At 35.3% G+C, this 15,080-nt stretch overlaps 1 protein-coding gene across 1 annotated transcript in view; it reads left to right on the plus strand.

The window, feature by feature from the left end:
• Window positions 1-6,977, plus strand: part of LOC116340972 (chaoptin) — a 67,595-nt gene extending 60,618 nt beyond the window's left edge. Inside the window, exons 4-6 of the mRNA XM_031767756.1 lie at window positions 1,229-1,339; window positions 2,335-5,572; window positions 5,733-6,977. Of these exons, the coding sequence (XP_031623616.1) occupies window positions 1,229-1,339; window positions 2,335-5,572; window positions 5,733-5,933 (3,550 nt within the window). The 3' untranslated portion in view covers window positions 5,934-6,977. The remainder of the gene's footprint in view (window positions 1-1,228; window positions 1,340-2,334; window positions 5,573-5,732) is intronic.
• The last annotated feature ends 8,103 nt before the right edge of the window (window positions 6,978-15,080 follow it).

Consider the following 15,080-nt stretch of genomic DNA (forward strand, 5'->3'; position numbering starts at 1 on the left):
TGAAAACACCGAATTATGTGATACATTGAGGGGGCTCGCCAAGACGCTCGGCAGGTAAACGTGACAAATCGAATGGAATATTCAAATGTTTTCGAATCTACTGGGGCCAACAGACTTAATTGGGTTTATTTTTCGTTTATTTTTTCGAATACCTTCTCTGCATTCTGATATACGCGGATAAAGAGACAACGATTTGTACAGGGTGTGTAATGAATCGATGTAGCGTAAGAAGAGCAAAAGACATTTCACAAGCAAAAACTATGACTTTTATTCAAGCGCATTTAACATGTTCGCTTAATGAGTTTTCATTTTGCCCTTTCGTTAAAATATATTACCGAGAAAGATGTTTAATCTTATTTGAATGTATGTGTAAAACGCGCTGGATCATCTTAACATCGTTCGTCCACTATTTCACATCATCCCATTAACCTTTGATACAACACATAGTGTTCTTCTCTTCCATTCTGACGCGCTCTTCCTCTTCCTCTCTCTCTCTCTCCCTCTCTCCACCACTATCTATCTGTCAGTCTGTTAATTTTATCCAAACACAGATAAAAATATTCTACATAACAATGACATTATTGTTTTTAACATTGAATCGGGATATGATGTTCATATACGAGCTTTTGAAATCCCATTAACCTTATGCCATGTTCATGTGACGCCTTTATGGATGCCATGAATTTCGATCCGGCAAGATGTTTTCGAATTGACGATGTCCGCTTCCGACAAAATTCGTTGTCGTTTTCATGCAGACTTTTCGTCATTCGATGTATACCGAGCGGCGATATGCTCAGGCATCAAAACAAAATGTCGCTTTAAATGTCAGCATTCGTTTGCTTATCCAATTAGAAAAGATTTCTTTTTCACTTTTGGTCCCTATGCCAAAGCCGCTTCTCACTTTCACTGTGTATCATGCAGCGTTAAAAGCAAATGATATCAAGTCGTTTCGTTGACATTTTATTTAAAATATCTACCAAAAATATCGGCCATTTTACACACAATTTACTCGTAATAAACAAACTTGCTGATAAAATCATTTTTGGATTTTGTTGTCAATCTGTATTTCTCAACAAACTGTGAAAGTTAAATTGAATGGAATTCTTAATCCTCTTAAGAGACCGAATTATATATTAAGAGAAAGAAAAAAGTTTCTATTGAACTTTGTTTATCGATTTTCTATTTTCGATGTTAGTAATAATCTTTATTTTTTTCATTTTACTTTCAGTTCGATGACATATTCGTTACGTTTACTGGATATATCGGGAAATCAGTTCGGAGAATTGCCATTAGAATCAATTAGAAATATTCATACACTTAGCCGATTAGAAGCACACAGGTAACATTGTTAAAACTAAAGCATGTGATTATTATTTCAAAGAAAGCGAATTGTAACAAAATGGAAACATGTCCATTCAGTTAAATGGTGTGTGGGTCATGGATGTGACTCTTGATTAAAAGAGACGCCTTTATTGTTAATGATTTTGGCAAAGATAACACAGATAGATACAATTGAATGTAATTGGTTCGAAGATATAAGTGAATTGAAGCTTGAATAAATGACAGGTGTTACATTGAAATAATATACTTGACCCGTTCAAATCCCATGAAATAAATTCGATACACGTGAATAAGTTGAACTAAATAATGGGCAAAATCAATTCAATCGAAATGGATAATCATAGTCAAACAATGGTAAGCCGGTTGAAATAATTGTATTGATAGCGTTGTTTCCCACACAATGTCTATTCGGTTCATTACCGCAAAAGGAAAATGTGAAAAATAATTACTTATTATCAATCACGTGAATCCATCAAAGTAATTTAACAAGTACAGGGTGTATTATGAAAACTTTTATCCCAATGGTGATTACGAAATGTTCGAGCGCTGAATGGATGATTGATAGAAATAATTTCATGTGTCACCAAAAAAATGTGCCAAAAATGACAAAAAGTTCTGCGAGCAAATTCATTTGGGAAATAAAAACTTGGTTCATGTTTACACCTTATATGATTGATTATGCGTCGTAAATATACATCGTAATAGAATGTTTCCACATGAGACGCGCGTCGCGGTTGAATACATTAATTTGATAATTCAAATGATGTGACACAAACACATTCACATATATCATTTGAACGAATAAAATCATCATTTGAATCGATTCGTATATACGAATAGAACAGATATTACACATACATAATAGCATTAATCAATAAATAATCAAAGAGAACTCATGCCTAACCACAACATTCTTTATTTCTTGTTTTTTTTCGCTTTTTATTTTCTTTTCTATGGCTGTCTATTCCGGTTATGGCCGCACATGAATTATAGGAACAACATACAGAGTTTAGATGGTGATTGGGGCTATTTGGTTGACTCATTACGTTCGCTACATGTGTCAGGAAATTCAATAACGGAAATGAATTTCGCTGATGATGAAGACGATTATATGGACGAAGACCTACTGCCGCGCATTTCACAACAGCAACAGCAGCAGCAACAGCAACAACATCAACGTTACCATCATAAACCGACGTACAATGGTTACAATTCGATTAGTAGCAGCAGCTATCGTAGTGCGTTTTCAAAACTTCGTAAACTGACGTGGTTGGATGTGAGCGACAATCGCATATCACACATTGCTCCAAACTATTTACCTCGAATCATAATCACATTAAATTTAAGCGATAATTTATTCACTGAAGTACCTGTAAATATGCTCCAGCATTTACATCAATTACGATCGCTTTTTATGCGAAACAATTTGCTCAAAACGTTATCCAGTTTAGAAGACTATGGCACGCCGATGCTGTTGGAACGCATCGATTTTAGCTACAATGCGATCGAAGAGTTTACGCATTTGTTCAATGTTAATTCAACCATTAAAATCATTATACTCGAAAAAAATTGGATACGCCGTTTGCAACCGAATGCATTTCGAAATTTATCAACGAGCCGATTAGCATTGGCTTACAATCGCATCCATCACATTCACAGCGATGCATTTAATGGACTCGAAGAATCGTTGGAACACCTTGATTTGGAGCATAACTTATTAACGATTTTTCCAAAAGCCATAATGTCATTGAAACAATTAAATTATTTATACTTGCCATCAAATGGTATCAGCACATTGAATGCATTACCCAGCACCGTACGGGCATTATCATTAGCAGCGAATAATTTTACCACAATGCCATTGCATGCATTGAAAATGTGCACCGATCTAATGTACTTGAACATGGGATATAATAAAATCGTTGAAATATCCGAAAATATGTTCATGGATTGGGGTAACAAATTGGAAACATTGTTTTTGCGCAACAATAAAATCACGAGCTTAAATTATGGTTCATTTAACGGCTTAGATGCCATTAAAGAAATGAGCCTCAGCTTCAACGACATTCATTATCTGCATCCATTAGTATTTGAAAATATATCGAAAACGCTTACCATATTTGAGCTATCGTTTGGTTTATATCGTGACGATTTTCCAACCGAACAATTTAAATTTCTAACCGAATTGATGTGGCTGTCGTTGGATAATAATAATTTGAAAAAAATTTCCGACGAATCGTTGATTACGCTAACGGAATTGGTGCACATTAATCTATCGTTTAATCGGATCGCCATGTTTCCGCCGACCATTTTCATTGCGGAAATACACAAGAAACTCAAAGAAGTCGATTTATCATACAATTCATTGACCAAAATCTATACAAATACATTTGACAGTCTCGTTAATTTACACACGGTACGGCTCGCTTCCAACCGGATACAATCGCTAGATATGCACAGTTTTCACAATCTACCGGCATTGACCTATGTGGATCTAACACATAATTTATTACGTAACATTAGCGAAAATGTGTTCACATTTTTACCAAGATTACTGCAACTGGATTTGATGTACAATCATTTGGAGCAGTTAACATTTAAAATATTTAAGCATGCATCGAATGAAACAATGCCCTTGCGTTTGAACATCAGCCATAATCGTTTAACGATTCTTGACGGCGAAATCAATTCATTTTTGTACATTTATTCAATTGATGCCACATCCAATTATCTTAACGATTCGCAGAGTTTTCGATATTTGGGTTATAGCTTGAAGGAGCTCATATTGCGACGGAATAGTTTCAACATTTTAAATAATCATGCATTCAATGAATTGTATAATCTTGACTGGTTGGATTTATCGTATAATAATTTAACGGTGTTACGAAGGAGATGCTTTCAGGGATTGACCAGTTTGCAAAAGCTTGAACTTAACAACAATCACATAAATCAACTTCAATCCGATCAATTTGCCGATTTGCGAAATTTAAGAATTTTAAATTTGGCACACAATCGTTTGCGTTCATTGCCACGTGAAATTTTTGTGCACACACGCATCGAATATTTGGATCTATCGAACAATCAACTGACACTGTGGCCCGCCAATTCATTGTCCGACATTGGATTCACGTTACGCAATGTGCACATGGCATTCAATGAAATCGAATATTTGGAACCAAATATGTTCATCAACACACAGTACGTGTATACGTTAGATTTATCAAGGAATAAACTGGTCGTGATTCCGGACAACACTTTTAGCTATCTTAGCAATTTAACGAATTTAGATTTGAGCAATAATCCATTAGTTACCGCCAATTTGGAGCAGATCTTCCATCACACACCAATGTTACGTGTGCTTAATTTACGGTCGATGGGCTTGTATCACATGCCATCGATGACCACAACACATCATTTAACGGAGCTAGACGTAAGCATGAATAATTTGCAGGAAACTAGCCCTTTGAATCGATTAAAGCATTTACGTGTGCTGAAAATAGCCCAGAATAAAGTGTCAAATATCAGTGCGTTTGCCGAACGAATGCCGTCGTCGATACGTGTGCTCGATTTATCACGGAATCCAATCAAACGGATTTCATTGCTAGATTTCACGCGAATACGTCGTCTTGAAGAATTGTATATGAAAGGTTGTACGATACGAAATCCAATGCCATTTGGACAATTCACAAATCTCAAAGTGTTTCATTTCGATGCTCAGCCATCATTTGGCGATATTGTTTCAAATATGCGCGGTTTGCATGAGCTACGCATCGAAGTGAATGGTGAACTGTTGGACGGTACGATTTTATCGAAGCTTGTGAATCATACGAAAATTAATTCGGTCGAAATTACGGGAAAACGTCTAATGCAAATATCACCGAATGCTTTTACCGGACTTGCGCACACTTATAATTTGAAATTGAAAATACATAATACACAAATCAACGATTTTCCACCGACAATTTTCTATGCATTGCGTTCGATTCCACATTTGTCGATCGATCTGTCAAATAACAATGTGGCCAATTTGGCACCGGACAGTTTCTATCCGAATGCAAGCAGTTGGGACGCAGTCGGAACAAGAAGCATCATTGGAGGTCTAGATATTTATGGTAATCCATTACAATGTGATTGCGGCCTAGTTTGGCTGGGACATTGGCTACGACGGTGGCTTCGTGAAGTATCACACATTCACAATCTCAACGATGACGAATACAAAGAAATGGTCGAGGTAAGCACTATGAATAACTTTAATAGTAGCCATATATATACATAATATCATTTATAACATTTCGGAAATTAGGCTGTCAGTTCATAATGTCCGGATAGAATGCCATAATAAATCATTATTTATTTGATTTCCGTATGTCTTTTTTCCCGTCTTATTGTAGCGAGCGCGACGAAACACATGCATCGACCCACAAACCGGAAAAGTGGTCCCATTTTTGGAAGTATTTCCCGAGGATCTTTTATGCCATGCAAGTGCGCTCAGCAGTTCTGCCGTCAATAAATGTATCCTCATGCCAACATTTGTGAGAATTTTTATATTTTTATCGATAATTTTGACATTTAATTATTCCATGTTCATCTGAATTTGCCATTTGAGTGCATCAAATAATTTAGACAGATTCAAATGTTTAGTTTCCATACATATAGTTTAATCTATAAACTATATATATATATACGTATATGTAATGACAGAGAAAAAAGAGCCAATTCCATCAATATCGAATAAATATATTTATCTGAATATGATCAATGTCGGCATAAGTAGGAAGATTCTAATTTTGTTATGAAATTGAAGTATTTATATTTAATAAATTTAATGAAAGGGAACGAATTAATTGTAAATTGACGGAATAATGATAAATGTACTTGTAACTTAATCACATACACACGCACGCCATTTTCCATTGTTATAAAATTGAATTAAATTTAAATTAAAATCAGATACTGTTTCTCAAAGTAATATATGTGTGCGGAGCAAAATTTGAATCGTTTCCTCTGTTAAAAATGGTCAGATGTATAGCGATTAATGATTAAATGAAACTAGCTGGTTATTTATGTGGCACAGAATTTGTGTAAATGTGTATGACAATGTATTGTATATAAAATAGTGCAATTTTCCATTTAGATACATCTATTTAATGTGACCATATCAAGATATTGAAATTTACTTTGGTTACGAAGAAAGGAGACCGAGATTGTTATTAAATTTTATTGATTTTACCTGTTCGTTCAACTGACAAATTATTCGGCGTCGTCTTGGAAGCCATCCGTTCCATCAAGTTACAATAAGGTTGTGTAGAGTTCAATTCTGAGTGAATGTTATTGGCACACATTTCACTTGTGTATGTGACGGTTTTCAATCTCATGAGACCATTGAGTGTATACACTTGGTTGCCGAGCTTTGCTTGCTCGAAATGATAATATTCAGAAGCCGTGCAAGAGATTCCTCTTTCTCTATTAAGTGTTAGTTCAGCTCGTGTAATTGCATTTTCGATGCATGCATTGAAAATTTTCAATAGTGTTCGACACCACAATACACAGTCATGTTCTCGTAAGGATTCACTTGGAATTTTCATTCATTTCCATCGCCATACATAATATACTCCATATCTAATTCACTTTTATTATACGAGGGTTGCTCCATAATTTTTTTTAAAAACATATATAACACAGTTGTTTTTTGTCGAAAATGGTTTTATTGTTTTTCAAAATATTCCCCGAGATGATCGATACACTTTTGCATTCGATGAAACCATTTGTCATAGCATTCGTGCCACTCCGAAACTGATATCTCCAAAACGTGTGTTTTGAACGCTTCAACTGCTTCTTCTGGTGTCGAAAATCGTTGACCACGTAGTTTTTTCTTCACGCTTGGGAACAAAAAAAAGTCATTGGGTGCCAGGTCAGGACTGTACGGTGGATGACCCATCAGTTCGATGTTTTGACCGGTCAAAAATCGAGTAGTTTGAAAAGATGTGTGAGAGCTCGCATTATCGTGATGAAGAATTATTTTGCGACGGTGGTTGTTTTTTCTTATTTCACCAAACACTTCGGGCAAACAAATGGTGGTATACCAATCAGAATTGACGGTCTTACGATCCTCTAGTGGAACGGTTGCCACATGACCACTTCTCCCGAAAAAACAGGCGACCATTCGCTTCGAAGTGCTTCTTGCTCGAACAACTTTCGTTGGGTTATCTTCATTTTGGAAGACCCATACAGTCGACTGCTGTTTCGTTTCGGGCTCATAGGCATATATCCACGATTCGTCACCAGTGACGATTTTATTAACGTCTTTTGAAGCACCACGATTGAATTTCTTGAGCATTTCTTTACACCAACTCCAACGAGCCATTTTTTGTTCATCGGTCAATTTATGTGGGATCCAACGAGAGCAAATCTTTTTTACGGCTAAATGTTCATGCAAAATTGTATGTATGCTGTGGGATGAAATGCCCAAAGATGCCTCAATCTCACGGTAGGTCACATGACGATCTTCCATAATCAGTTTTCTGACAGCATCGATGTTTTGTGGCACAACAGCCGATTTTGGACGACCTGTATGAAACTCGTCTTTGAGCGAACTACGACCGCAACGGAATTCTCGGTACCAGTTATAAATTGTCTGAAGGGTTGGTGCTTCATTGCCAAAGGCCAAATGAAGTCGATCGAAACACTGTTGTTGAGATAATTTACTTCGAAAATCGTAGTAAATCATTTTACGAAAATCTTCACGTGTAAAATTCATTTTTTTGTTGAGTCGCAGTTTACCAGTCACTGTAAACAATACAAATAGCGTTCGTACGACAAAAGGTTCAGGGCACGAATACATACCAAAACATCAAACTTTACGAATATGACAATGGTTTACATCGGGCAACACTATAAGTACCATTTTAAAAAAAATTATGGAGCAACCTACGTAAAATGGACCATATTCAATTTCGATCCAAACAATATGCAATATCTTTAATAAGCCATATATGCAGAGTGTGTGTGTGTGTGTGTGTGTGTGTGTTCACCTCGGCCATAATGAGAAAGATTCACCCGGTTTTTGTGTTGGTTGGCTGGATAATATTGGTGTGTGACCTCCATTTCATGGTTGATGAATCGAGTCTTACTCATTCTCTTTGGGTGTCTTTTTCATTCTATGCTCTGTATGTGTCATGTTTGTATGCACAACACTTTATCTTTTCCCAAAAAGTTTTTGATATCCATTAATTTGTCTCGACACACTTAAATGAACACACACACACAGATTGCATTGACAGTTTTACCATAGTATCTTATTTCACTTGAAATATTCGATGCACACACACAACACGCGCATCGCATCGATACAAATCGCACACGTAAAATGAAACTGCGCGCTTTTTTAACTCTATCTCCAATGCTCAGCCCAAATCTACCGACACATTGGATAAGATTGTACATTTACGTTGCAACATGGTGGATGATAAAACGTTCTTGATTTTACGAAAAACCGAGATTGATAATAACGAACGCAACAAGCACATTTGACATGATGTATTTTCGATGAAAAACAAAGCGCAAAAAAGACACCGCGATGTGGTGTGAGTGCAGTTTTTAGTCGACCTCCCGTGTGGCATATGCTATTAAAACATGTGGTTTTTCTTTTACCGAATTCGTCGGGCAATTTCACTCCTTCTGTTATTCATTTTTCGCATCAAATGGAGAGGCTAATACTCACGTTTTGGGTGCCCTACGTTTTTTTTTTCACACCAAAACATTCGATGCCATTATTCGGTGTTCTATTGCGTTCGACGTGCTTCATTGAATGCACAAACATTTCACTATCTTACAACTCCCATAGCGCAATTCACCTCCCGCTATTACTTTTATAGTAACCGTCTCGCATTTTAGTTTAGTTCACCTTTTCTCACCGAACCTCATCGCGCTCTGACTGACATATTCCTATCAGTGTGGTACAAACATTGTATGCATGTATGTTTGGGTGGATGGGTGCATAAAAAGTTACTTGGAACAAACATGATCGCGTGGTAAATTTTCGCACTGACTATAAATTGAATGGAATTTTCGTGTGCATGACACACACTTCATTAAAATAAACATTCCACATGGTGATATGGAATGAGCAAGAAACAGAGAGTCTCTCCTGCTCTTGAAGGTGAAAGAGAAATGGAGAAAGAAAAAAATGAAAAATCCTTGATTTGATATCTCTTGCACTCGCAAACTTATAACTATCGTTGTGTGCAAATATTAAGGAAATTATCGGACTGAATTTTTTTTTCGAACAATGTATGTCTTCGAAGAAACAGATAGGGGAGGTGAGACGAGGAAAAGAAAATGAGAACGAAAATCGGAATGATGGCGAATGAAAAGCGCAAACAAAAGATGTCTGAAGCATGCAATATTAATAATGATATACGGTGTTCTCGTGATTGCGTCGAATATTTACGTACTTCGTACTGCTTTGCACTGAACACAAGCGACTGCGAATGAGAGAAAGAGAAAGAGAACATCAAATGAGCTCATGAATTCACCAAAGATAGAGCATAACATCGAAATAAAACACGAAAATTTCGCCAACAACAAAATACCAGGTGCCATTGCTGTTATTTCTCTCCTTCCCACCATTGCGCCAATGCACTGTACAAACATACTTTTTACCTGTACATTTTTCACGACACTCGGCACGCAATCATTTATTATTTGCTAATAATAATAATTTGCCATTCGCAGACACATATATGTGAATTGTGAAAGTTGCCTATAACCCATGACGCGTTCGTAACTATAAAAATGATTCATACATACATTTAATCCAATTGCAAATCGTTTAAAATTCATCTCATTTTATGCTCGAAATTTGTATATTTGATGAAAATTCGGTTCGAGAGCACGGCCTCAATCTTAATCAAGCGCAAACGTGTTGTAATATCAGAAAAAGTATTTTTATGTCACCAATCTGGGCAAAACACATAAACATTTATAAATTTGTATTCTCAATGTGTGTACTCACTCGCACCGACACATTTTCATTTCCATTTGAAATGCAACAAGCCTAATGATATTTAATAAAATAAAAGTTGAGGTAAATTAAATAAATCCACGGCTTTCATATGTGTCATATTCGTGAATTCAAATTTTATGGGCTTTTGCATTTCATGTTCTCTGATTATTATTTTTTTTTCGAAAATTCTCTGTAAAATGCTCAGCGAAAAAAGACCTTCACCATTAAATCAAAAATAATAATGCAGCCTCTGACAACTGCAAAATATTAAATCATTTCTGTCAGTCGAAATGAATGGTGCAACGCTTTTTTTCTCTTCTCTCGGTCGGTTGAAAGTGCACGCGTGTTATACATGCAATCGAAATCAAAACCAAAAAGGGAGTGAGAAAAAATGGGGAAAAAAAGCAACAACAACAAAATCATCATGAAAATAATATTTTAATAATTTTCGCAAAATAAACGAAAATGTGATTGTTTAAATTGAATGACAACAACAAAAAAAGTACTGTGGGAGAAGGGGAAGAGAGACATGAAACGAAAAGAATGTCGACCAATTTCATATGCTCATCAGTCGCATAGCCTTGGCCATTAACAACGAGAGAAACAGCGTGTTTGACAGACCAAACATGCATAACAAGCAAAATTGAATCGTGACAAATGATTTAATATGGTCAGAATAAAGCTCAAACCGAAAATAGAATGCGAGTCAAAGCGAAAGCGAGAGGATGACAAACAGAGAGAGAGAGGGGAGGGAGTATGGAATCTGCAGCGAACCTAACAACAACAACATCACCGAGAAATCATTTTACCAGCGGTGTGATAATCACGTTTGTCCTGATTCAGCACAAAAATGGGCCAATGGTAAAAAAAATAAGACCTGCTAGTTAACTGTACATTTGTACAAACAGCAAAAATCATTTTGTGGCTATTTTTCATTATGAAAAAGTTTCAGCAGCTGTGGTCGTGCAAAAAGGCGTTTTTATCATAAGATCGAACCGACATCCATCCCGTCCGGCACCCATGCTCACAAATATGGTCCACACACCCACACATTCGGTACAAATACATAATAACAAATGACTCGACAAACGACTTGAAATTATGTGGCGCAAAGTACGAGATATGCCAAGGATGATGTGTAAAAATCATTTTTCGGGGGCGAAGAAGTCTCTCGACATTTACTCTTTTCGCAGCGCGGCGGCCACATATTATTTTTGCTTTCTTTCATTCTCTCTCGTTCATTCAGTACCACTTTGACATATCGCAATTAAAAGTTTAACGACATACAATCCAGTTAATTGTTTCAAATAAATTTCGAAATGTGAATGAAAAAACGAAAAGAAAAAAATCCACCACCACCAAACGAACGAAAACGGAAACAAATGCGAGAATTTTTCCACCGGCAATAAACCATGAATACCAAGCATATTTGTAACAATGAACGATGCCGAAAACGAGCCAACGAAAGCGATAAAACCGACGAAACTTAGATTCGTATCGTTGTTTTTTATTTTTAACGCTTTTCACTTATTCCCGTCGAACCCTTTGAAATGCATACATACGTATAAATATATGAATTGTCGACGCTATCGTTCCATATCGCGCTCACACAAAAACACACATCGAGACAACGAGTGAGAATAACGCGTGAACTCTTTTTTATGGTGGTAAAATATTTTCAGCGCACCAAAAATTATCAAGACAAATGCAAAAGCATGTGTAAGCCGTATAGCAAATGTCATAAAAAAACACAGAACACAACGAAGCACAACCAAATAGGGAAAAGAAAATGCAAACATCATGCGGTGCAAGTGGCAAGTAAGCTTGCTGACGCAAAAAAAAGATTTTTTTCTAACTTGTTCTTGTAAACTCGTCATAGCTAGCCGAAGTTCCGAAACACTTGCGTTTACATTTAACTTTTTATAGCCCTAATAATAGCAATGAGACAGACGAACCATGCTTGGCGAAAACTCCTAAAAATCATTCGATACACCGTTGCACGGTACTTTTTTTTCTTTCGGTTGTCTCAATAAATTTCAAATCATAAAAATTAAAATCGTTAAGTTTTCATACCGGAAAGAATAACGCAATTGAACTTTATCTCGACACTTGCCTTTTCCTCTGTGCATTTGTCTATGTGCGAGTACGCGTGGGTGTACAGAACATCATGAACACTGAACAAAATCATGGTTCGCATAGGGTAATTGAGTCGTAAAAAAAAATGTTCTGTAAAAGCGCAGGGAGAAACAAAAAACTTTTGACTCCGAGCAAATTCCGTTGACGATTGTTTTAGCACGTCTTCATCCTTCACTCATAAACACACACACACACAACCACCAAAAAATGCCAACACTTGTTGTACAAAGTAAATGGATTGCATTTCGCATGTTCAGCCATTTTTAATGCATGTTTTTCGCATGCATCAAAATTCTACATAATTTTCATTCCACAAAATACTTCCGGAATATTTAAATGGAAAAACACATGCCATTTCCCATGAGTTTCCATTAGCAAAACGAATATTCAAACTTATACTGACACTGGACAAAATTGTGCGGCCTTTTTAAAAATGTTCATTGAAACAACAAACTGACGATGTCTTTATAATATTTTTAACCGAGTAAAAATCGATCCAATTGCTTTTTTTTCACCCATAACAATTAAGTGCATATTTGCATGTTTTCTTTAATAATTGCCGCGTTTGAACAAACATTTCGTACGAAAAACCGGAAAAAATGAGAAAAAAGTGAATAATTGAAAAAAATAGACCGGCTCATAAAAGGTGGTTAAGGCATTTTATCAATTATCGCATGCATTGCGAACCAATCATTAAACATTTTAGCACGAATTTGAACGACGCTTTTTTTGTTTTAAATATTCAAAATAATGATGGGTATAAATTGATTTAATTTAACTTTATTTGACATGGTAGCGGCTTCTTGAAACCGGAACCGTTTCATTTCTAAAACGTTGCAATTAGTGTAAATGGAATTGAATGTTGGACGAATGCGAACAAATATGGATTTTAAGGTTAAGAAATTTCATGTTTTTATGCCGAGACTTACAAGATGTAAATAGTACATTGAATTATAGTATAAATCTAGTCAAATATATTGGACATCTCACACTCACTAAACCCATACACATCACAATGTAAGAGAAATTTAAAGTAATATTAACATATCCTTTAAAATGGAATACAATTAGATTAAGCTATGCCAAATTCTGTAGATTTAAAGATAGCTGTCTTTCAATTTAATTTTGTATAAAAAAAAAAGAAATATATGATAAAAAAAGACACATGACTCAATTGATTCTTGCTGTACCAAAAATATCAATTCAATTAAAAGAAAACACACACACACTATAAGTATCACTTTTATGAGAGAGTGAAACAGTCGATTATTCGGGCATTTAATTAAACACATAATTGTTAGTTTGGAAATAAAAACTGAAAACCAAAAATATTGGAGACATACTTGAGAATTATACTAAATGTCATCTTTATATGTAATACAATACCATATCAAATTGAATGTGTTCTCTCCAATCAATACATATACAATGAGTTCATCTCCAATAACAAATTGTATAAATCACTATACCAAGCTTGAAGCGAAAAGTAAAAAACCAAAACCAAAGCGGAAAGAAAAATTGTTACTATGCAATAGAATGTACGTAATTTATCGAAATATTCAAGTGATATATACAAAAAGAGATTGTATTGAATATCTTTCGCTAAAATTATTTCACGAGGATTTGCATTCATCGTTTTCTATATAAAGAAAAATTCTTGACCTAATTTAATACGAAATTATTTTTAGTTTTATTTCTTGATCCAAGTGAGGGCAATCGAATTCAAAACAATCTCGGTTAATGTAAATAAATATTCCATGCAAATTGATTTTATTAAGCCAAAAAAAAACAAACTAAAAAAAAACCACATTCAATATTTTTGTTTTGAAATGAGATTTAAAAAAGAAATAAAGCACTTATATTGAAGACGTCAAAAATGGTGGAGAAAAAACGAAGAAAATATTGTGATATTTTTAGACATATCAAATTAGTTAATCGACCATTTCAATTGCGCATTGGATGAAACATTTTATTACTTGATTGACACACATTCTCTTCATTCAGCACTTTGAACGTTGCATTTCACATTGAAACGTTTTCTTTCGAAATCGAAAAAGCATTTAAAGCAACATAATTTATTTAGCGTTAAAATCGCACACCGAATCGCTTTGGATGGATGCACTTCAATCAAATTTCATAGATTTTAACATATGCATTTTTCATTTAAGCTGAATGCACGCTGCGTTCAAAGAAATTGAAACAGTCACTCAAACGATCCAGTGTGCGCGATTTGTAAAAGATACATTTCACCTTGATGGAATTCCATTGAAACTTCAAAATACTCTTTCTCTTACTCACACACATACACGCCAACTCAATCTTGAACGTTGAATTGAGAGCCTGCCGACATTCTAATTCGTTTCAATTTGAAGAGTACCAAACATAGTATTTGTGATGTGATTTGGTTATATTCATTCATTCACATGCAAGACTTCTTACACCATGCGATTAATTTCGTCTTCTCTGCTGTTCAAGTGTTTGCGTCATTAAAATTGTTTACTGTGTGTAATTCAGCACAATTAAAAAAGAGCACAATAGCGTGCGCGAGAGAAAAAAATGCAAAATAAAAACATACCACTCTGTCATTTTGTTCTTTAAT

Source organism: Contarinia nasturtii, unplaced genomic scaffold, assembly GCF_009176525.2.
Source record: "Contarinia nasturtii isolate CC-2019 unplaced genomic scaffold, AAFC_CNas_1.1 Cnas_scaffold_695, whole genome shotgun sequence".
NCBI classification, from domain to species: domain Eukaryota; kingdom Metazoa; phylum Arthropoda; class Insecta; order Diptera; family Cecidomyiidae; genus Contarinia; species Contarinia nasturtii.